Source organism: Megalobrama amblycephala, linkage group LG19 (assembly GCF_018812025.1).
Source record: "Megalobrama amblycephala isolate DHTTF-2021 linkage group LG19, ASM1881202v1, whole genome shotgun sequence".
In the NCBI taxonomy this organism is placed as follows: domain Eukaryota; kingdom Metazoa; phylum Chordata; class Actinopteri; order Cypriniformes; family Xenocyprididae; genus Megalobrama; species Megalobrama amblycephala.
In genome coordinates this window covers 5,232,513-5,257,747 of record NC_063062.1, presented here as the reverse complement: position 1 = coordinate 5,257,747, position 25,235 = coordinate 5,232,513, and the positions used below count along the sequence as shown (strand labels likewise).

General features: G+C 37.8%; 1 protein-coding gene across 1 annotated transcript; it reads right to left on the bottom strand.

The window, feature by feature from the left end:
* Positions 1–90: 90 nt before the first annotated feature.
* On the bottom strand, positions 91–21,364 carry alpk3a (alpha-kinase 3a). The gene is made up of 14 exons (XM_048168895.1): positions 20,930–21,364; positions 20,329–20,614; positions 18,978–19,099; positions 17,681–17,798; positions 16,221–17,565; positions 8,745–11,220; positions 6,783–6,930; positions 4,330–4,457; positions 4,182–4,217; positions 3,574–3,848; positions 2,889–2,977; positions 1,553–1,770; positions 1,408–1,456; positions 91–1,315 (listed from the first exon to the last, which is right to left on the bottom strand). Exons 2-14 carry the CDS (start codon positions 20,463–20,465, stop codon positions 973–975), a joined length of 5,484 nt encoding a protein of 1,827 aa, XP_048024852.1. The 5' UTR covers positions 20,466–20,614; positions 20,930–21,364; the 3' UTR covers positions 91–972.
* Between the last annotated feature and the right edge of the window lie 3,871 nt (positions 21,365–25,235).

The window sequence follows — 25,235 nt, the reverse complement described above, 5'->3', positions numbered from 1 at the left end:
TATATATATATATATATATATATATATATATAATACACACAGGGTTGGTTAGATTTTTCTTGAAATGAAGTCTCTTATGCTCACAAAAAATATTTTAAAATGGATTATTTATTTATTTTTTCATTGTTTAAAATATATATTAGCCCAGTGAAGTGCCAGGGTTCTAGAGAAATATGACACATTAACGGTCTGAAAGGTCAGTAGTAAATGGCTTTACTGTGACAATAAAGCTCATGATTTTCCTTCTTTTAGGAGACACATTTAAGATGAAAACAAATGCACTGATTATGATGCTAATAGTTTGCCGATATACAACCAAGATTGGTGCACTTGTGTTGCAGATTTACGGCCATACTCGTAAAAGCAGGACAATCCACTATAAAAAGCCTCTCAGTGACTAAAAAAAGAGAGCTGCATTTCTACACAGCTGAGACACATACATCACAGATGTTTGAGGAATCCTTAAGAAACTCCCTCTCACACGGTTCCTCAGTCATATAAACTTGACGTAGGAACATTTGAATAAATCATAAAGTTCCAGAGTCTATCTGAAAACATTGTTCATCCGTCTACAGGCGGTCCTGGTTTTATATTTTTCTCCAGTGATGGTCTTGAAAAGGGGATAGCCTCAATTCAGTTCTTAAAAATAAAGTGAAGGTGCTCTCAGGAGGTATAAATGGTGACTTATAGCTGCAAAGCAGTTCACAGTAATTTTAAAAATGGCCACAACACCTCTAGTCATTCACACCCCTTTACTTTTCTTGTTTCTATATAGTCATTCCTTCCTTAGTTGTTGCATTTTAGACACTATGTGCAAAGACGATGGACGGTGTCCATTTACAGAAAGCCATTTTCCTGTACAACATTAGCTATAGATAATTATACAGGCTCCAAACTAAAGTTTGGTAAGAAAATCCAAAAATATGCCCTAGTTACTTTGCATTATGTTTCCAAGATCTCAAGTCCTTCTCTCTACCTCATCCTGACAGGTTTTGGGACTTCCACAGCTTTGTGTTTGGTAGTGGAATTGTTCTCCCCGGATTCACTTGTCTTTTTAACCACTTTGGGGCTCGAAGTGCCTTTCCTGGTGGACTGTGGGCTAGTTCCTTTCTTCTGAAGCTGAGGGCTAGATGAGCCTGTTACGCCTCTCCGGGCCAGTAGAGGGCTCCTGGAGGTCTTTATCTTAGGCTGCAGTAGAGAATCCATTTGCTTTAAGGGTCTTAGGCTCAACAATCCACAATAATAGTTGCACTGATGTTGGGTAATGAACTGCTCGATTATCTTTGGAGATCCTTTATCTGTGAGGCCCTGATACCTGCAGCATTAAGGGCAATGTTAGTCTTTCCAAGAAAAATAAACTGAAGAAGAAGAAAAAATGGGTAATCTTGAACAGTAAAATATACCAACCCTCTAGACTTAGTAGCAATTTCAATGCTTGTGATCTTCGTATCGACACCTGAAACACACAAGAGATTATTTTATACTTAAATAGCACTTAGCAACTTACTCAAAAACACATGTAAAGTCTTGCAGTAGGTACATTTTTCTTTACCTTCTAACCGGGTAACCAAGAGGTTTCCATTAGTCCACTGATGGATCCAATGCTGGAAAGCGCAACACTTCTGCTCCACTTCAGAGGTGGTTCTGGCGATCAGTCTCCCTGTGCTGTCCATCAGGCAGTATTTCAAAAATACGCCCTTCAGATCAGTCTCTACTGTAGCGTATGGAATCGTATTGGCGGGCCGATACATCAGATGAAGGGGGATCACTCTGAAGAATAAAATTAGATCATTTTGATGTCGTCTCTTATTTGTAGCCATATGCATTCCACAGAAACATCTCTCAGTCAGTATTACTTCATAGAACACAGTTAAAGGGTTCGTTCACCTAAAAATGAAAATTCTGTCATTAATTACTCACCCTCATGTCGTTCCACACCCGTAAGATCTTTGTTCATCTTCGGAACACAAATTAAGATATTTTTGATGAAATCTGATGAAATCAGAAAGCAACTAAAGTTATATTTAAAACAGTTTATGTGAATACAGTGATTCAACCTTAATGTTATGAAGCCACGAGAATACTTTTTGTACGCCAAAAAAACTAAATAACGACTTTATTCAACAATATCTAGTGATGGGCGATTTCTAAACACTGCTTCATGAAGCTTTACGAATAGTTTGTTTTGAATCAGTGGTTTCGGAGCGCGTATCAAACTGCCAAAGTCACGCCCCCCAGTGGTGAACCATTGAAATTTCGAAACACTTATGACGTAACGAAGCCTTGTTTACTGAAATCATGTGACTTTGGCTGTTTTAGTATGCGCTCCGAACCACTGATTCGAAACAAAAGATTTGTAAAGCTTCGAGGCTTCATGAAGCAGTGTTTTGAAATCGCCCGTCACTAGATATTGTTGAATAAAGTCGTTATTTTGTTTTTTTTTTGATGCACAAAAAGTATTCTCGTCACTTCATAATATTAAGGTTGAATCACTGTAGTCACATGAACTGTTTCTTTTCTGGGCATTGAAAGTGTTAATTATCTTGCTGGCAATGCAGACCTCACTGAAGCATCGGATTTTATCAAAAATATCTTAATTTGTGTTCTGAAGATGAAAGAAGGTCTTACTGGTGTGGAACGACATGAGGGTGAGTAATTAATGACAGAAATTTCACTTTTGGGTGAACTAACCCTTCAAATGTTCATTCACAAATTATCTCAAAATGTTTTTACAGATTTGTAGCACTTTAGAGACAAAATAGTAGTTATTAAGTATGCTTAAAGTTCTTATAGGTACTGATATCTATAATTGGACCTATACTGTATATTATATATATTCATAGAGACAATATTCATAGTTTGAAATGGTGTTGTATTTCATGACCTACTCTAAAGAGAATCCAAAGTTCTCGATCAATCTGGCCTCAGTAGCAAATATTTTGCAGTACTCCCGAACGGTATTCTGGATTTTACAATCCTGTGGATAAGAAAGGGACAAAAAACAAAACAACAACATCTTTTACTTGGAAAATATCTAGACTGAAAGTCATTGTGGTAAAAATCTTTTTTTAATTAGAGTAATTATTTATTCACAAATTCAGGCAGAATATCTGAGTGTCTTTTTTTCTATACAATGATAATACAAGCTCCAAAAAGACCATAAAAAAAGGGTATGACTTGTGTGCTATATTAAATGCTATGTAGAGTGCTAATAACTTTTAATAATTTTTACTGATAACAATTCCTTCTAATGCAGCTCTCAAATTATTCTATTCACATTTGAAAACCTTATTGGTTCTCGCCAGTCACCACATCATGATCAGTCATGTAACGTGCAACGTGTTGAAAAATGCAAATAAGGTTTGAGAGCTACAGCAGAGGGCAAGATTATCAGTTTTGGCTTGATCCTCACACAAAACTATAGTATGAAGTATTATATAGAGCACATGACACTTTTATAGTCAGTTTTGGAGCTTGGCAGTATTAATGTCGATGAATAAATCATGATGATGTGTCTTTTTTATATTTTTTGCTAAACTAAATATGTAAATTGTGATCCATTAAGATTCTAACCTGTTTGGTGATCTCTAGATTTCTCTCAACCAGGTTGCTCTCCTCCTTTGACCCATATGCGATGGGATTTCTTACTTTAGTGATGCACGTGCTGCCTGACTCGAAGACAGGGTCCAAACCATAGATGACCTTTGCCCTGCAGGTCTTGTGTACACATCCCTCTCCAATCTGCACCTCTTCAGTCATGATGCGACCAAAGAATTTCTCGCCCCAGTAACCCGAGTCTGCCAGGCCTTTGGTGAACATCATTGGTGTCATCTCAATCTCTTCTCCAACTGAGATTACAGAAAAATAAAGAAATAGAGCATAGGACACTTAGGCCTGGTTTCACAGACAGGGCTTAGATTAAGCCAGGATTAGGTTTTAGTTCAATTAGGACATTTAAGTAGCTTTTATAAACGTGCCTTAGAAAAAAAAAAAACATTACTGATGTTCATCTGGAGACAAAACAATGGCACTAGTTGCTTTCAGTTAAAACAGATCGAACATGCATTTTAGTCTGGGACTAGGCTTAAGCCTGGTCTGTGAAACTGGAGGTTAGTTTGGGAAAACAACACAAAGCTTAATTTATAGCAATAAACACGCTTGATTTCCTTCAGAAGTCATACCTTCCAAATCCTCCCTTAAGAAAAATTCTGCCAGTACTGCCCAAAGGGAAACAGAGTGAAAGTAAACATAATAAACAACACATAAAATAATTTAACAGATGTTTAGCAGATTTATATTTATTAATGGACCATAAGAGTTTTAATTTACTGTCTGCGCTGAGTAAGTAATCAGTGGTGTCAGTCCCATATTCATTCTTGATTGAGCAGCCATACACTCCACAGTCTCTGCTGGAAGCCTGGACTATGGCCAGTGCCACTGGACCCTCATCACCAGCACTGAGAGAGAAAAAGAGACAGAACTTAAATGTACAAAACACACTGGAATGTGTAAGCTAAAAGTACACATCAAGGACCAGATTTACTAAACGGAAAATTATCGTGAGAGTGCAATTCCAAATAAAACGCAGATAGAAGTGGAAAGTTCTGCGCATGGTCTACTGACAGCATACAAAATAAAGAACACAAATGCAGCCGGATCATTTCCATAATGACCAAGTAGGGGTGTTTGATTCCAGGTTTTTTGGAGTCGACTCCGACTCCCACTGTAGGAGTCGATGGAATCTCCTCGACTCCATTTACTTTACATCAAAACAGGGTCATAAATAGGGCAAGATGGCCCTTACACACTTAATTATTTTTTTCCCCCCAACACAAAGCCTTAAAATCCCCTAATTAAAACAACACACGTTTAGCATGACTGTCCAAATTAGTCCAATTTAGCAATGACTTGATGAGTATCAATGTTGCTACCTAGCTATTTGCTGATACCTAATTTTACAGAAAAAAATCACGCAAAAACATCTGAGGTCGAATATTATGTCAGAATTAAATAAACGAGAAAGAAGGGATTCTTTAATGAATTCATCTCATAATGGTCGGGTGATGGCGCTAAACGTACATGATCATTGCTTGAAAATGCATACAATAATGTACTGTTTATAGTTGATATGAGTTTTTTGTATTATTAATGGTTAGTTTAATGATTATGAACATGGTTAACCATGGAAAATCAATCATCAGTACTAAAGCTGACACGGAGATATGTATAATTACAAACTAAAGTCACTATGACTGTTATCTGTTTTTTCAAGAAAGCTACATGTAGGATAAATGTGTGACAAAGTTTCTGCGACAGCTCTCTGATACAATTCATCAGTGTCTGAATTCCTCGCTTCATTTTGTTCACTCCTTGCTTCTAGTGCACCTAACTGCCATGCACTATATAGGCTATGGATTCGAGAATCAGTAAACAAGTGAGCGATTTTGGACGCAGCAACAGAGTCGACACTGAGAGTCGATTCCTGTGCTGGAGTCGAGTAATTGACTCTTTTGGAGTCGACTCCCAATCACTGACCAATGCAATCTACCAAGAGCAGCACAAATTAGCGTCTAGTTTAAGACATGCATTTTTTGGGTGGTAAATAATGGTGGAAATAACAGGAAATTGACTAGCGCAAACCTTAGTAAATCACCTTGCATGATTCATTTAAATACTCTCCTCCCATTAATTTTGCATCTGAAATGGAAACTCCTATAAATGCATATGCAATTAGGTCGGCCACAAAAATAACTATCCTTTTTATAACCTTTTCAGTGATAATTTTTCACTGTGTGTCTTCAGTAAATTCTGACAGTAGTTTATTAATGCCAAAAGAGGCGCAAGCTGTTAGTAAATCTAGTCCCAAACATCGCTCCCTGCAATTTTAGGCTGTATCCAACAATTAAAATCATTGCCCATAATAACTATACTCTAAAAAATGCTGGGTTAAAAACAACACAACCCAAATTAAATATAGACAAACCCAGCATTTGGGTTGTTTGGACCCAACTGGTTGGGTTAAATGTTTGACCAACAGTTTTATTTAACTTATCTATTGTTTAAAAAATACTATATGGCTGGCTTAAAATGAAGCCAAAATAGGTATATATATTAGGCTTCACCCTATTAATAAAAAGTGCCACAAAATTACAGCCACATGAGGGCAGTGTGCTACAAACACTAGCACAGTTGACGCATTTGAGGGCGTATGCGTGTGAGTACAGCATCATTGTGCTGATACAGCACTGTGAGAAACAAATTTAGATTTTAATATCCCCTGATGGTGCAACTGAGCAGTGTTGGGTTACACACTCTCTGTCTGACTAGAGCCTCAGCAGTCACAGCTGTAGGGTTCATGGATGAACACAAATAAGTGAATGGAAAGTCTCCACAAAGCAGATGACAATATTGTTAATAACTTTTCAGATTTACTGCATTAAAAACCTCTTATGGTAGGACACAAAACAGGTAGATAATGTACAATGTCATAACTTTTTCATATTAGATCTTCATTGCAACATTTCGGGACTTTTCTCAAATATGTAGAAAAATGCCTGAAAGGTCTTTAATTAAAAAAAAATTGCTATTTAATAAACTTTTCCAAGCTATGACAGTGTGTGGGATTTTTTCTTCTTCTGCAGTAGCATTTTTCCATCTAAATCTAATCTGTTGATTAACAAAGTAACTTTTTACTTGTCCTTGTCTTTTTTCCATTGTTTTAGGATTATGTGACTTGACTGTTAAAATTTTAGAATGTGTTGAAAAACTACAGAGGAATTTACCGTCTTTCCATCTCCAAAATCTCCTCTTCGTCTCTATACCACTTGATGGTGGAGTCACTAAGAATGTTAAAAAACTGGCACCACAGCTTCAAGTGGCTTGAGGCATCTGTGAAGGGCTCTCCCCTAATCTTGCGGATAACCTGAGGAGCTGAATGGAAAGAGGATCAGGGGTAACTTGACAGAGGCAACAAGGTAAAGATATGTAGTCTCTAGTTTTAACTCATCCCCCATATCAAACATCACCCATTTCTTGGTGTCAACAAGATAACGCCTGAACAGTGCAAAATTAGAACACTGGCTTAGAAAGAGAAGAATAACCAGAATACATCCAAAAATAAACTGTCATGCATTCAGGTATATACAAATATTTGATTTGAACCTGGCATCTCTGGCATATACACTGCCAAAAAAAAAAAAAAAAGGGCACATGCTTAAGAGTCTATGATAGGAACTTTATTGCAGTGATCATTATGTTTCTAGCGTGCTTGGCAACAGTTCTTCTAACCCTAATAGATAGAGTGTGTAGCTTTTCATTTCTTAAACAACCATGTAGGAATACATGTCATGGCCATATTCCAGGATGGCAAAGCCAAGATTCATCAGGCTCAAATTGTGAAAGAATTGTTGGGAAGGAGCACAAAAAAATCATTTTCACACATGAATTGGCAGTCCAGACCTTAAAGGATTAATTCACTTCAGAATTCATATTTCCTGATAATTTAGTCACCCCCAAGATGTTTGTCTTTCTTTCTTCAGTTGAAAAGAAATTAAGGTTTTTGAGGAAAACATTCCAGGATTTTTCTCCATATAGTGGACTTCACTGGGATACAACAGGTTGAAGGTCAAAATGTCAGTTTCAATGCAGCTTCAAAGGGCTCTACACAATCCCAGACGATGAATAAGTGTCTTATCTAAGTGAAACGATCAGTCATTTTCTAAAAAAATAAAAATGTATATACTTTTTAAGCACAAATCCTCATCTTGCACTGCTCTGAGATGCCTCACGCATTACGTAATCACATTGGAAAGATCACACGTGACGTAGGCGGAAGTACCGATCTAGAGTCTACAAAGTGAACATGCAAAGACTAAGCCAAATGTCCTTTACAAAAAAGGTAAAACAACAATGTCAGATGAATTTGAAGTTGGAGGAGAAAATGAGATGGAGTTTTTCACCCTTCCAATGTACTTCCGCCTACGTCATGCGTGACCTTTCCAACATGATTATGTAATGCATGCCGCATCGCAGAGCTAGTGCAAGATGAGCATTTGTGGTTAAAAAGTATATACTTTTCTTTTTTAGAAAATGACTGATCGTTTCGCTAGATGAGACCCTTATTCCTTGGCTGGGATTGTGTAGAGCCCTTTGAAGCTGCACTGAAACTGCAATTTGGACCTTCAACCCGTTGAACCCCAGTGAAGTCCACTATATGGAGAAAAATCCTGGAATGTTTTCCTCAAAAACCTTAATTTCTTTTCAACTGAAGAAAGAAAGACATAAACATCTGGGAAGACATGGGGGTGAGTAAATTATCAGGAAACTTTAATTCTGAAGTGAACTAATCCTTTAAATTCATTGAAACTCTTTGGGATGTGCTGGAGAAGACTTTACAGAGTGCTCACCTCAAATTGACAATGCAAGAGTCGAGCACTCTGTAAAGTCTACTTCAGCACATCATTATTGCACAATAATCACTGCAATAATGATCCAATCATAGACTCTTTAGCATTTGCCTATTTAAATCCAAACAGCGACTTGTTTGTTTGGCCGGACGGTGTAGATTATCAGTACTGGTCAGTAAAGACTGGCCATCTAACAGAAGTCTTAGTTCTTCCTTGCGCAGATTTGACAACCCTTTCAATAGATGATATGAACAATTTCAGTAGGTTCCTGCTGGAAAAACTGAACTAAACATCAATATCTTTGAACAGTCAACCACTGTGAGAATACATTTGTGTTACCTTTGAAGGGATCCAACTTCTCCTTTTCTGCTGGTTTGCTTTCTGTCTTTGTGCTGTCTGCCACCTCCGCTACCTCCTCCTTGGGTTTTGGCACCTCCAGTGTGGCCTTGCGGCGAGCCAGCAATGGTGAACGTCTTTCTGTGGGAGGTGTTTGCTGCCCACTTTGAAGTTGCAGGAAAGCTGCCCTGCGAGCCTGACTGGGCGACATATATGGACTATCCCTCTTACCCTGCGTGTCAGATGCCTCATCCTCAGACTTGGTTTTGGCAAGGTAGATTTTGCGTCGAGCACCAGAAGCCAGCTCCTCAGGGGTGGCAGAGGGTATTAGGGTGAGACTGTCTCGTCGCTTCATCTTGGGGCTACTCTCACAAGATAGAGTGGATGTGGGTGTGCTTCCTCCACTCTCTTCTCCTTTCTTCTCACTTCCATCTGCTGATGCACCTGAGATAGACCCCTGATTCTCTAAGTTTGGATTATTCTTTGCCATAAGCCTTCGCAAACTGGCAGGACTTAGTGGAGGGAGCGTAGGTCCCACAGGGGCTGTTAGGCTAATTTTCTCTATGGAAGGTTTGTCCTTTTGAAGCCTGTCAGCTTCAGGTTCTATTCTTGTGTCTCTCGATTGAGGAACTCTGTCTGGGTCTTGGTTAGTAATATTAGGAGGGGTTTTTGTAGACATATCAGGACTCAGTTGGGACTCTTTTGGCTTCTCAGAAGTAGCAGCTGGACCATGTTGGTCGCTTTCACTCTTCATCATAGCAACTAAAGCATCAAAATCATCTTTTTTGCTATCGATACGTCTTTCTGCATTTGTGACAGAAATGGGAGGATTATCTTGAGTGTTATCTTGTGAGATTACAATGCCAGGAAGTGAGTGAGTTTGCTCTTGTTTAAGAGTGGTTGCGTTATCATCAGCACATGCTATGCTGATTATAGGGATATTATTGTCATCTTCCCTGCCCCACCCAGTGTTGAGACTACCTTGTTCTTCTCCACCTCTCACTTTTGCTTCAAGATTTTGTGGTTTAACTTCCTGTGTTCTCTCCATGGAAGGTGATGATGGAGTGCTCCTTGTCACACCCAAAAGATCCGGAACACCTAAGGCACTGTTGGAAGCTGATTCACCTGATGCTCTTGTTGCATCATCCATCTGTCTTTCCTTTTCTCGAAATATCTGTGCAACCTCTTGTGTTAAAGGTTGCATAACTCGCTCAGGCTCCAATTTCAGCATTTCACTTCTAGGCGCAATAACAGGTTCTTCACGTTTGACTCTTTCTGGCAATGTGACCTTGATTTCTGGGATGAGTGGCATGGATCTCTTCTTTGCCACATTTTTGATGACCGTTTCTCTTGTATCGGGGAGTATTATAATCGGTTGGACTGCTGATTGGTCCTTCTCTGTTAAACGTCTTTCGCCTTGTGTTTTCGTTAGGAGTTTTGGTTTATCTATTTTGTATGGCCTCGATTGAGTTTCCATAACCTCAGTCTCACCTCGTCTTGGACTTTTGGGGATTTCCATCTCTGGAATCACAATAGATGCTTCTGTCTCTGGAACGACATTCTTGTTTCGCTTAACATCATCTTTCTTTGGTTGACTGGAATCATCCTTTAGTTTTTCAGCATTGACATTGCCCTTTTCCTCCCTCTCTTTCTCACTGCTTTTCTCTATCTTATCTTCACTACTATCTTTTCCCTTTTCTTCAGCACTCCTGCTCTGACTTGGAATGCTTTTATCATTCTTGTCTTCCCCCATATCAAAGTCATTCGCTGTAGCAGAGACAGCTGGAACTTCTTCATTCTCTGTGAAACCAACATTTAGTGCTGGTATAGATTTTTCATCTGGTATAAAATCAATTCCCATTGCACTATTAGATACGAGAGCGACAGAATCCCCTTCTTGACTTAGGCCCGACGCTGGGGACAATGAATTTTGATCATTAAGTTCATATTCTCTTTCACTCACTACAACAACAGGAAGGACTGACTCTTTTATGACAAAGTCACTCTCAGACTCATTTTCCTCTGCAGGGAAAGATTTCCTTTCTATTGCACCATCCATCTCCTCTTTATTTTTCTCTGTCAGGGAACCTCCCTCTAGCGTTTTCATAACACTTTCCTCCTTCTTAAGAGGAATTACTTTCTCATTTGACTCGCACGGCTCTTTGCTCTCTTCTACCCTCAGCTCCGCTGACTGGGACTCAGTGTGCACTTGGGTAGGGACAACGTCGGCAAGCTGTGAAAGCTGAGACTCTGGCTGGCTCTCACAACACTGTGTGCTTTCCAGGTCTGCCATGATGAGGTCTGTCAGGGGGGCAGCTGAGCCCCCCTGTTCCTCTAAAATATGCGTTTCCTCAGCACCTCGCATGACCTCATCCACAGGATAGGTAAATTCCAGCCTTTCAGTCTCACATGGAGGATTGGGCAAGTCCACAGAGGCAGGAACATCAGTGGTGCCAAGTTTAGCACGGTCATCTGTAGCCTTAAGACATAAACAGTTGCTTGTTAAATATTTAACATGCTGGCCTCGTAACACTGAATGCACTGCATAGATTGTACAGTTTTAATTGGTCCTCTTGGCATGCATTAGATCTTCATGTTTATGGCATATGTTATTAAGTGTGGGATAGTAATAAAAAAAGAGTAATGATATGCTTCTATGTATTTATTTAATAAGGACACACCTTAATTGTCAGTCTATTCACTTGATTTTTAAGTTGTTATATTTGAAACAATATACAAATTTGTACTACCAATCTTGTGCAACTTTCCATGTACTAGGAGGAAAAACAACATAATATTTATGACCTGTCAGGTCAACTTGACAACGCCCCTATCTAGTGACATTGGATATTACTTACACCATAAAACCACATCAGAAATGTTTTAAAAACACTTAAAGGATTAGTTCACTTTCAAATAAAATTTTTCTGATAATTTACTCACCCCCATGTCATCCAAGATGTTCATGTCTTTCTTTCTTCAGTCGAAAAGAAATAAAGCTTTTTGATGAAAACATTCCAGGATTATTCTCCTTATAGTGGACTTCAATGGCCTCCACTGTTGAAGGTCAAAATTACATTTTCAGGGCAGCTTCAAAGGGCTTTAAACAATACCAGACGAGGAATAAGGGTCTTATCTAGCGAAACAATCGGTCATTTTCGAAATTCAACTTACGGAACAAACTCAGCGGCAGTTCCATTTTTTCCATAAGTAGAATAGGGAAGGTGTAGGACATACAGCGTAAGCTTTTTGAAGAATACAAAAGTGTGGTTATGGCGGAACCACTTGAAAGGCGATCATTTGTTTATATAAAGTATATACGTTAACAATTTATTTTACAGATCAAATTACAGATCGTTTCACTAGATAAGACCCTTATTCCTCATCTGGTATCGTTTAAAGCCCTTTGAAGCTGCACTGAAACTGTAATTTTGACCTTCAACAGTGGAGGCCATTGAAGTCCACTATAAGGAGAATAATCCTGGAATGTTTTCATCAAAAACCTTAATTTCTTTTCGACTGAAGAATGAAGGACATGAACATCTTGGATGACATGGGGGTGAGTAAATTATTAGGAAAATTTTATTTGAAAATGAACTAATCCTTTAATATTACTGAGGTTTAAGTATATACATAATAAATTATGTATTTTACATAATTTTGAAGCTTTCTTTTATATTCTAATTTTTTATTTTTACGACAATTCCTTTGTGTCCTTGTGAGAAGTGATATGTAATACAGTGATATGTCTCCAATATGGGCCTACAACAGATCTTAAAGGTGAAGTGTGTAATTTGTGCCACTACTAGCACCTAACGGAAATGCCAAAATTTGTTTTCAGACAAGTTGATCAAACAGACAGGTAGCCCCGCCTCCAAACTCACACCATTGGTTGAGCCAATGTTGTTATGTCCAATCAAACAGATTGCAATTCCATTTAGTGCCACTAGTTGCCACTAGTAACAATTGCTTGCATGTTTTTCTGTGCTCATCTGCTAATTTATTATGAAAAGTTGTTTTTGTACGCCATTGGTAGAGCCCTAAAGTCATAATGAAACAGAAGCAGCAACAGATCTTTCGCATTGTAACGTATATTAAAGTGGAATATCAGAAAAGAAGAAATGTAAGGTGGGGACATGGTTGTTGATTGGATTTTGAGATGTAATCCAATTATGACATCAAAAAACAACAACAACAACAACAACAAAAAAATGGATGAATTGTTCACAATAAGATTGATAACATGCATTTAAAAAATATAGGATGAATTTCCATTTTTCCATGCTGACTTTAAACTATATAACCTTATTATACATTCATTGTATAACATTATCAGTTTCTTATGTCAATGTTATGACTACTGAAACATTTAACCGTAAAAAACAGAAAATTAAGTGACATTTCCAGTAGTGACAGAAGTAGCTTATCAAAATTATAGACCATTCGTAAGACAGCTTTCTTTTAACAGAAGTTCCTCTGTTGTGATTCAACACACAGAGTTCAGATTAATGTGCAGGGTTCCTCTAACTGACATACCACAACAACTAACATTAACTTCCCACGAGACGCTAGGGTAGTTGCACTTCCACTTTACATAGGAAATAAAACAGCTGAATATGTCGCATGCCAGGTGCAAAGCTATCACATGCTTGTCCTGTCTGAGATTGTAGAGCACATGTGAATGAATTAAAGGTGACATTCACCTTGTTGACTAACAATCGTGAATCGTTATTAGCATTTAGCCGTGTCTGGTTTTAAGCGATGATGCAATCACTGTGGTTCCACATGCCTTTCTAACAGCCTCATTTCCCTGTAATCTTCATGGCACTTTATAAATCATGTGAGGGCTAACAGAACCTCTGCCATGTGCATGTTCTTGCCAAGAAAGAAGCTGCTTTCTATACCTGAACAGTAATTAAACGTGTTTATAATTAAAAATTAACTACAATTAAAAATAGCCATCTTGGGCACCCATTTTACACACAGAGATGAAGGTTTTACATGCAAGTGGAAAATTTTGAGTAACAGTCAAGAATCATTATTTCAAAGAACAGTTTTTCTGACAAAATGTATATGAGTTTAACAGTCAATTACTCTTTGTATGGTATGGCTTCTCTAAGCACAGATTAGAAACTGGTTTATTTTAAGACACAGTGAACCAAATAATCTGGAAAATGTGAAGAGGTTTTGTCTTGTCTTAGTTTCCAGTCCAGCAACTGTCATTCATCATGTCCTGACCTGTACTAACATTAAAACACGTCTATTTAAAGTCAGCATGAATATGGCATGGACCCTATTTACTTTCTAAATGCATGCATGATTTAATGTCTGAAATGTAAAGAATTTCTTTTCAATTATAAGGAGAAAATTTTTTGAAAGTACATCACATTAAATAAGTTGTAAAGTGTTGTACTGTAAATGCCATTTTGGTCACACTTTAGTTTAGGATTCAGTTCTCACTGTTAACTAACTATTAACTACAACTTTTGAACTCAGTGAACTCCTAATTACTGTTTATTAATAGTTAGTAAGGTAGTTGTTAAATTTAGGTATTGGATAGGATTAAGGGATGTAAAATATGGTTATGCAGAATAATGCATTAATATGTGCTTTATAAGTACTGATAAACAGACAATATCCTAGAAAATGCATGATAATAGGCAACTTGTTAGAACTGGACCCTAAACTAAAATGTTACTGCCATTTTGACTTTAAGAATACTAGTTGGTCCCAATGAGTAAATGTGATTTTACTGTTGTTCTTAAGCATTGCTGATGCATGAAAACCCACTTTCTAACTATTCTAGATAAGCTGAAATCCAGCCAGTTTGACTCACTCTGAGTGTTATTGATTGTCCTTTTAAAGGGGCAGCAGGCCTTATTTAAAGTCTTAGGAGAACCGTAAATGAGTCAAAAGCAGAGCACAGACAAATATTTCCATGTGTTTGGGTTTATACACTATGTTCAGAGGTTAGAGGTCAGAATATTGATCAAAAGTGACAGTGACATTGTTACAAAAGATTTATATTTTAAATAAATGCAGTGTTTTAGAACTTTCTAATTATCAAAGAATCCTGAAAAAAGTATCACAGCACAACTGTTTTCAACATTGATAATAATAATGAATGTTTCTTGAGCACCAAATCAGCATATTAGAATGATTTCTGAAGGATCATGTGACACTGAAGACTGGAGTAATGATGCTGAAAATTCAGATTTGCCATCACTTTAAAATATATTAAAATAGCTAAAAATAAATAAATAAATAAAATTGCAATAATATTTCTCATATTTTTTTTCACATATTTTTTTCTGTTTTTACATTATTATTATTATTATTTTTTTTAATCAAATACATGCAGTCTGAGCGAGCATGAAAAACTTCTTTCAAAAACATTTAAAATCCCTGTGTAGTCAATTTTATCCCCTAAAACTCATCTTTGATAATCAAAAAGGCATATTTAAATGTTTTTTCAGTGAAAAGAAACTTCATGCCTTAAAATAGCTTGAATGTAACTCCCTTGCTTCATTTAGTATACGCGGATCTATGAATATGTTAATTAGCCCCGCCTCCACTCGCTCATTCAAGCTCAGAGATCCACTTGGTCAACTTACTGGATAAACGCTGCTCAACGGTATCGCTTTTTTCGACGTCGGACACATAACGGTAATTAATATGATTAGCCTTTTGCCTGACTACATTATCAAACAGCTAATAATGTGTTCCTAATGTTACACGACATTGATATGCTAAAGCTCCCCAGCACGTTGACGTGATTGGTTACAAGGTAGTTTGTGACGTAAGAAACACCAGCAATTTCAAACCGCATTTTTGAAACTGTCTTTAGATCATTGCAGTTTTAAAGAGAAAATACTCAGCAATGGTGTTGACTTCTGAATTTGCACATGGTTTGTCTTAAAGCATATTAAAAACACCACAAAGACATATAAACAACATTAAAAACTTGATTTTCACCACAGGGGGACTTTAAAAAACAATCATACCCACCCCAAACTTTTGAATGGTAATGTACATGCAGTGGAAACTTTTCTCTTAAAGATAACATTTCTCTTAAACTGTTGATAATATAATATTGTACAATACAACGTTGTAATAAATATCATATTTAATAAGAAAAGAATTACCACTAGTGCTCTCAGACTTTAGACCCCATTTTCACTCCTATATCCCAAACATAGCGGTTGCGGTTTTGCTCAGAAAATAGTCTATAAGAACATTGCTGACACCCTGAATCCTTACATGTTAAAGTCAAAGATCAAACAACATCAAAGCTGCCTACTGTGTTCTCTTGGGTATAGTTTGTGTCATCATCTTGGCCAGGGACTGATGTAATTAAGCTCAAGTCTTGCTGCACAAATATACTATCTATAAATAGCTCCCATGTGCTGTGGTGCAGGAAGCCCTGCACTAGATGGACAAAACCGGCAGGTTGTAAAGTGAGAAGTGCAATGAACTCACCTTGAAAAGCAGCGAATGAGAAATCTGCGGGACTTCCTCTGGACTGTTCTCCTCTTTTGGCATCTCCTTCTGCTCTACAGAAAGTCTAATGGTTTCTTCAATGCTCTCAAGATGGCTTTCAGGGGTGGGAGACACAACCTCAGGTTTGTTTGCATGAAGTTCGGTTGATTTAGAGTTTATGATATCATTGGGAGTGGTTGAATCTTGTGTTTGTTGTAAAGACTTTCTTTTTACTTCCAAGTCCGTCGTTTGAGGTGATTCCTGGACCAGCTTTGGTGCATCCTGTTCGGAGGCCACCTCTTGAGGAGGTGTTTGTGAGGGAGGGAGTTGAATTTCTTTTTCTATGATCACTTCACTAGCTCTCCTCGTGGTTTCTGCTGTCTCTGTAGACTTCTTGCTTTTGCCGAAGAATATGCCCTTTAAGGAGTGAAAAACCGAGGTTAGAGCTGACTTGTGTTGAGGTTCTGGCTCTTTGTGTGATGCGGCTTTGGTTGAAGGCCCAGATACAGCTCTTTGCTCTTGTTCTGTTTGCCTAATTTTCTCTCGTTCTCTTTCTTTGGCTCTCTCTAGCTCTTTCTCCCACTCTATTTCTCTTGATCGGTCCCTCTCCTCTTCTTTTAGTCTTTCTTGTTCCTTCTCCAGCTCTTTTTCTCCTTGGACAGGACTAACATCGACATCCATGATCTCAGAATTTGGATGTTGTTCAGCAGCCTGTGACTTAACAGACTCAGCTAGGTATTGTGCCAGGGTCATTTCTTCATAAGCATTCTCTTGTTTTCTGTAACTCTCGGTGGGCTTAATAAGACCCACCTCATCAAATCCATTGGTAATACGCTGCTTCTTTTCATCCGGTTTCTCTTTGGTGGACTGCTTCGTGGTGACCACCTCCATTGGATCGCAGATACTGTTGATTTTCTCAATACCATTCTCCGTTTTCATCTCTTTGGTTACTACAGATGCCTGTGCCATGATGTTATCAGACTTATCATCCATGAGTGCAGGCTGCTCTTCATCTGTGCCTTGGGAGGTCACATTCTCCTCTCCACCCTGGGTTGTGGGAGAGGAGCTCAGGGGGTCGTTCCCAGCAGGAGTCCTACGCTTCCTTAGTAAGCGTTCCTGGTTAATCACATGTAATTGTTCCTTCTGGATGTTCTCCTTACCCCGACGTCGACTCTCTTCCAGCTCTCGCCGCTTGATCTCAGCCTTCTGTTTCAGTTTGGCAAAGAACCTTTGGTGGATCAAGTACTCGCTCATGGTCCCCACCTCCAGTACCCCGGAACAGGAGACGATGCCCTTACTGTTCCTCGCTGAGGCCTGATAAATGGCTGCATCTTCTTCTGTACAGCTGCCAAACGAAGCAAATGTAGTTACAGACATTGTGTATTCACTACTAAAACCATAAAAGCATTGAAACCAAGAATCCAATGAATTATCTGTCTGGTCTGAATCAAGTAACATACTTGTAGATGTGCAGTGTGTGAATTTTTCCATTGCGGAAAATTTCATATTTGGGAAGGCCACAATATCGATCTAACTCCATGTCATCTTTGTACCAGGTCAACTCAGGAGCCGGGTAACCTGGTGGAAATGTGTATAAAATTAAGGAGGTTTGCTCTTATTAATTGGAAACAGTAACATTTAAAACAAAATAACATTCATTTCTGTTTTAACAACTCTTGGAGTGTTTGGCATGGTAATGGGTATGACGATGTTGATATATTTGGCGGTCTTGGCGGAATAGATCTGCTACGCTGCTGCTGCTGTTATTGCTGCTGATGCAGAGTAAGTAAAGGACTTGCTACTGACAATACATACACAACACGCTGCTGTGAGCAAGTAAGATATGCTGCTGCTGTACAATATATAGCATACATGAATTACCTGTAGCAGATCTATACAGGTGGAGCTGGGGAAGGTGGAGGGTTTCTGAAAGCGCGAAGCAGTGTCAAAGCAAATGCTAACCAAGTTTTTGAAGCATGCAAGCTCATTGGCTACTGATACAACAGGAAAACCAATCAGCTGTGCCCTATAGAGAATGATGTGATTGCAAGCAGGTTGAGTTAATGACCTATTAGCCTGCGCCATCTAGAGTTTCATGACAGAACTTTGTATTTAACCCAGAAAATCTTTTATAATTGTATAGAGACACTCAGACTTTACACACCAAATAAGATTATACTGAAATGTCTTTAACATACACTCTAAAAAATGCTGGGTTAAAACCAACACAAGTTGGGTTGAAAATGTGAAAATGGACAAACCCAACAAATGGGTTAAATGTTAGCCCAACCTGCAGGGTAGTTTTATTTACCTCAACTATTGTTAAAAATTACTGTTTTGCTTGCTTAAAATGAACCCAAAGTATATTGGCTTTTAACATGCTTAACAAATTAAAATTTATTTATAATAGTTTACTGAATAATAATTAAACAATAAACATTTCTTAAATTGCATATTAATAAATGTTCACCTTTTGATTATTATTGTTGCCTTTAGTAATTATGTGTCTGATTTTTAATTTCCAACCTATTTAGGGTTCATTTTAAGCCATATAGTCATTTTTAAACAATAGTTGGGTTAAATAAAACTGCCCAGCATGTTGGGCAAACATTTCACCCAACCGCTGGGTGTGTCCATTTTCAACCCAACTTGGGTTGTTTTTAACCCATCATTTTTTTAGTGTACCATATATTGGGTTTTCATGTTTTAAACATAACATTTATTTTCATAATCATAAGTAAAATAACTTTAACTTACCTGTGACCACACAAGAGAATTTGACATTGCATGATTCTGACACTGCCTTTGATTTTATGGTGGTCTCAAAACATGGCTGGGTCTCTTCGGTTAAATGAGCCATGACGGTACATAATGTACTCCTGGAGATGGCAAACACAGTTTGTCAACTCAACAATATTCATAAGAAAAGCTAGTATGTATTATATAAAACGATTCCAATCATTATTATATCAATCAATAAATTAATTAGCAATACCTACAGCAGGGAGATTGCATTGACATAAAAGTGCATTATTAATATATAAAATTAGAATTATTGCTGTCACTGGGAGGAAAGGCTGCAGGGTATTAACAGGGTGAGAGGATATTATTTAGCCTGATAATATTAACATGTAAAAGTTTTGGAAACATTTATAGTGCACTTTTTTCTGTGTACAATATACGGTGGTTATTTGGGTGGGTGGGTGGGTGGGTTTGGAGGATTGAAAGATTTGAACATTGAGCACAATATTGTCATAATCACGCTGCAATCAAATGCAAATTGGGTATTTCTGAGATTGTAAAACAAACCAAAGGGGGAAAAGGCATTGGGGAACAGAAATTGTTATCTTAAGTGTAGTTAGTTTAGGATTGACCTTTTGAGAAGCTTTTATTACCTCGACGGTCTGTAGTTTGAATAACTGTGGGTTGAAAGGCTATTTAGAAAAGAGGCAAATCAAATGGACACTCATCAGACAAGAATATCTAAACTACGGACTTTCATTGCGTGACCCTGATTTTAATTGCAGCCAGGAGCAACTGTAATGCAGTCATACAGTAAATGCTGTTGCTAATGGTGAGAACATTGTGGTCTCTTTTGGCATAACCGTAGTTGAGCAAACACAATACAACCTATGTGGTAACCACAGTTACGTCAGTGTTTCAGCAACAACAAAACCATTAAAATGATGACAAACAGATTTGGTGAATGCATTCAAATGACTGCAAGCTAAAATGACATCTCGTTTAATAAAATAAGTATCAGAAAAGGCAGATGTAGCAATAATTATGTTCTAATTAAAGCCATTTTTAATCAAATGACTGTATATATTATTAATATGATACAGTAATTTGATTACTTGGTGTCATAATTGTCCATACCTCCAGTTTGGATGTTAATTTTAGAGATTATGATGGTTTTTAAGTCTAGAGAAATAAATATACATTTGATGATATTTATTTCTCTAGACTTAAAAACCATCATAAACCCTAAAATTAACATCCAAACTGGAGGTATGGATAATTATGACACCAAGTAGACAGATTTTTCACAATCAAATAAAGCAGAACAAACACACTCAATCAAACTGAACAGTATATATATTTTTACCTGTTTTCAGGCCTAACGTTGGAGAGGTAGTTGCGGCTCTCTGACCTTCCGTTTGCCGACGAGACATCCTCCCCATTTTGGCTTCCCGATCTCCCATTTCCAGAGAAAGAGCGGGTCATGGGCCTCCTGGATGTCATTGTCCAATACAAATAATTTCAACAGGCCAAAAATCCCACCAGTCCCTTTAAGTGGGGTTTCAATATTTCTGTAGAATCAAATTGAGGTTTGTCTCCAGGCTTTTGGAAACAAAATGTAGAGTTCCACTTTGTAGCTAACTGGAGAGCCACTGAAAAGGGTGGAAAAAATACAAATCAATTCAAATAGACAAATACAAACACTTGAAAAGTACTAACAATATTAATAATACAAAATTGAAATTTTAAAATATAGTTTAGACAGAACCGTTCTTATTTTTAAGGACAGCTAGTCTCAACAAGCAAACCATTTGAACAGAGAAGTTATAAATAGGAACTGCTGTTTATTACTTATAATTTGGTCAAACACATTCATTTGTAATTGATTTCGAGCCAACTCATATATTGATTGACTTTGAATTGCTTGACAAAAATATTAATTACAGGAAAACACTTAAAGAACTCACCATCAGTGTGTTTCTTTGCTTGTTCTTTGGAGCCTGCTTTCCCAGTAGCACTAGAATTGTCAATCACAGCAGAGCATGTGTTGCCAGCCGGACCCTATTTTTAGCAGGCCTACAAATAGGCGCAAGAGCACATCACATTTTCCACAACTAGCCATTGCTCTGAAGCCACTTGAAAGCAGTGTCCAAGAAAATGATACCAAAAACATGCAAAATCAAAAAATATATCCTGCCTAATCATTCCTTATCTGTTAGCTTCATGATGAGATCCTGTAATTCTCCTTCTGACTGACTGATCATACCATATAGAGATGAGTGAACATAATGGGCTAATGTGTGTGTATATGTAGCCAAATTCATCCAGTATGGCATGTCTGGTGAAAGTGCAGTGATCTGATGCAAGTGATGTTGATGACAGCTCTTCAGACAAGCTCAAAGCATGGCCCAGGTTTAATTAGGACAGCCCCCTGTATGTCACTCTGTCTGTACACCCTCCCCATAACAGTCAACAATCTCTCCCACCGGTCATGTGTCATTGCATCATTTTCCAATCATAAACAGGCTCCGATTACATGCTGTCAAGCAACCACTCTCACAAACATACCGTGCATCATTCAAACATGAGATGACACACATGCTCACAAATAATAATAATAATAGAGATGTAAACTTGAGTGTTGCATACGTACGGACACTTAAGTCACAAATAATTGACACGGGATTCGAGTTGGATAATTAGAGAATTGTAAACAAACTTAAGGGCAAAAAATAATAATTTAATTTCTTAGAATATTTTTATTTTTATTATATAAAGGTACACTATGTAACAAAACTGCATGCATTTTGCGCAAGAACCTTGTGCTTTGGCACTGCATGACTGCGAATGAATATGACCCTTCACAACAGATAATAGGTGTGTGTTCAACTTGAAGCGGCTCTGCTCAGACCAATCAGTTTATGACATTAAAGCATACAGAGCTGTCTGCTCTCTAATCGCTCTCGCGGTTCTTTAATGTCATACACTGATTGGTCTTCAAGTGGAACATACCTATTGCTTTCAATGAACTCTGTTAGAGAGCCATATATGGCAATTTATCTGTTCAATAAAATACCTTACTCACCTGTTGATTAATAAAAACGTCATCAGCGTCACTTTTACATTTCAGATCCCTCAGTTCTCCCTCAGTTACGACCCCGACAGCAACATAGTGTCGGCCCAGATCTGGTCCGCGTGTAATCCACATGTACCTGATGTGGGCCGGATCTGGGCCACACTATGTTGCTGTCTGTGATCAATGTCGTGTTCTCTTTTTGCCAGCAGACTCGCCGCTGTGTGATTCCCGGAGGTTCGCGTGTTTAAAGGGATAGTTCAGCCAAAAATGAAAACTCTGTCATTAATTGCTCACCCTCATCTTATTCAAATCGCATGCATTTTTTGTTCATCTTCGGAACACAAATCAAAAACAGATCTTTTTGATTAAATATCTGAGAGCTTTCTGTCCCTCCGTTGACATACACAACTGAAACTTTGACACTTCAAAATGTTCATAAAGAGATCGTAAATCTAATCCAGATGAATTGAGCGGTTTGTTTATATGTAAATAAAAGCCTAAATCTGTTCATCATAAAAAGCGATTGAGTCTTTTCAGAAAATGTGGACTAAATGTGGACTTCATATGGATTAGTTTCATGATCTCAAAGCGTCAAAGTTTCAGTTGCGTAGCTGTCTATGGAGGGACATTTTGGGTGAACTATCCCTTTAATGTCAAACTTTCTCGCTCTTTGTGCCAACTAACCTATTTCACTCCCACACCATTCACGTGTCAAAGTGTCATGATACCCAGAGCAACTTTTCCATGGCAAGCCGTTTTGACTTTTATTTATTCTCAGGATATGAATTCTTGATATCAACAATTCAATTCTTGATATCAGGAATTACATTTTCACTAGTAACAATGTTAATTCTTGATATCAACAATTCAATTTTCACTAGTTAAAATGCTAATTTTTGATATCAAGAATTACATTTCCACTAGTAAAAACTAGAATTCTTGATATCTGTAATTATAGGCGCAGATGCAAAATGGTTGAGCATCCACGGAAAAATATGAGATATTCTCCATTGATTTTAACCAATAAAAAATCGATTGGAGCTTTCAGACACAATCTTCACCCTTTTTTTATAGTTTATTTAAGGCCGTTTCTAGGGCTGGGCGATATATCGAATGCGATTCTCATGCGCATTTCGTCAGTAAAGCCGGTTCCCTGATTACCTCTAAATCGCCATCACCTGCTTTCAAATGGAGCGCCTTTTAATAGACAGAGCCGTAGTTCACTGATAAGCCACGCAAAATTTTGTCTGTCTATTAAAAGGCGCTCCATTTGAAAGCAGGTGATGGCGATTTAGCGGTAATCAGGGAACCGGCTTTACTGACGAAATGCGCGTGAGAATCGCATGCGATATATCGCCCAGCCCTAGCCGTTTCTATGGCGATATTTTAATGGCAAACGTCGAGAGTGCATCCAAGTGATACGCGAGCACAAATGGCTCTTCGACCAGATACATGCGCGCGCTCAAAGCAAACTCTCCTTGCATCAGATATCAGCGAGAGCATCTTGCGACAACACTCGTGAAAAGAATGTGCTTTTAGTTCGAAATTGTCATCTTGCTGCACGGATATAATGCAAATGAAACATCCAGTTGACGTTAGTTTGAGTTAAATAAGAAGCAAACTAGCACTAAAACGTGTTGTTTTTGAAATCATGCTGAAGATCGTTGTGGCTCATGTAAGTTAGACTTCAGACATGCGCATAAATCTATCGCTTGACTCTTCTTTCCAGGGAAATCACTAACAAAATGCACACAAACATGTCCCTGCTCTTGATGTACAAACATTAATGAACTTCTTTGAACTTTCTGAGGAAAAAAAAAACTATATGAGGGCAGATTCGAACCACTGATAATTAGAGCACGGCTGAACCTCTGACTCTATTAACAACAATTCTATCGCAAAACCATTAGTGAACATGAACACTGAGCATGAATTTATCTATAATATAATATGGATTATATAATATGGGGGGCGGGGGCCACCTGGCACCCACCGTCTATGTCTGTAATTGTATTATCACTAGTGAAATGTCACCATAGGCTGCCATTTAAATTCAATTGTTGATATCAAAAATTGATTTCTTACTAGTTGAAATTCCAATTTCACATATCAGAAATACAATTCTTACTAGTAAAAATCATCATATAATTTTTGATATCAATAATTATATTGTTATAAATATAATTACAGATATCAAGAATTCTAGCTTTTACTAGTGGAAATGTAAAGTGCCCCAGGGATGATGCGTTTTTGTAGGCCAACCCGGAAGTTAGCGGCGCACGGGTTCCCTCGGTTGAAAGCCTATGCATTTTTCCCATAGACTTTTGGAAAATCGCAGAAAATAAGCTCTGTGTTTAACAAAGGGTTATGACACTTACACATTTGGTCTATCAAGATAATCTTTACAAGTTAACACAACATTTATACATTTTGAAGCCTAAAGTCGTCAGATATAAAAGGCTAACAGTAGGCTATAAACGGACTACAGCACACCATGGTCGCGGATCAACGTCGTCACCACCAAGCTTCCTCAAACTGAATTTAAAAAAACAACTTTATTTATAAACATGCTCGCTGATTATGATCTGTGCTGTTATGAATACTTATCCACTTTTTCATGAGAAATGCTGTCCAAATGTCCCATTTTTAAAGATGATGTCTAAAGTCCCCGCCAAAGGAAGTAGTCCCTTTTAGCAATTTGTTAGCAACCGCCGATTTTAAGACACAGTAAAAGTTTAAAAAATCACAAGTGGGTTATAACTGGTGTGTTTTATGTCATAGATCAAAACGTGAAAGTATTTAGAGGCTTTGTTAACCACAGACCTTATTTCAGGCGATTTAGCAAAAACCCATTCAAAAAACCCATAGACTTTACGGCGTTGGAACCGGAAGTCCTAAAATGCTAACTCGCTTCCGGGTTTTGCCTACAAAAATGCGTCATCCCTGAGGCACTCTATTCCTGATATCAAGAATTGAATGGTTGATATCAAGAATTCATATCCTGAGAATGAATAAATGTCAAAACGGCTTGCCATACTTTTTTCTATTTGGCACGCGCGTGCCAGTGACATATATGCATTTTCCCGCGAAAACCATCCCGACAGGTCTAAAATATATACATTTATGGTACTTCCGGTATGGCAATGTGTCGGCAGCTCCCGACAGTTTCTGATAAAATATAAACATTCAGGGTAAGA

Coding starts and splice junctions, on each gene's coding strand:
- alpk3a (XM_048168895.1), bottom strand. CDS start 20,465: ATGACATCCAGGAGGCCCATGACCCGCTCTTTCTCTGGAAATGGGAGA. Junction 4,218..4,329: donor TTACTTACTCAGCGCAGACA/GTAAATTAAAAC, acceptor CCCTTTGGGCAG/TACTGGCAGAATTTTTCTTA. Junction 1,316..1,407: donor ATTGCTACTAAGTCTAGAGG/GTTGGTATATTT, acceptor TTAATGCTGCAG/GTATCAGGGCCTCACAGATA.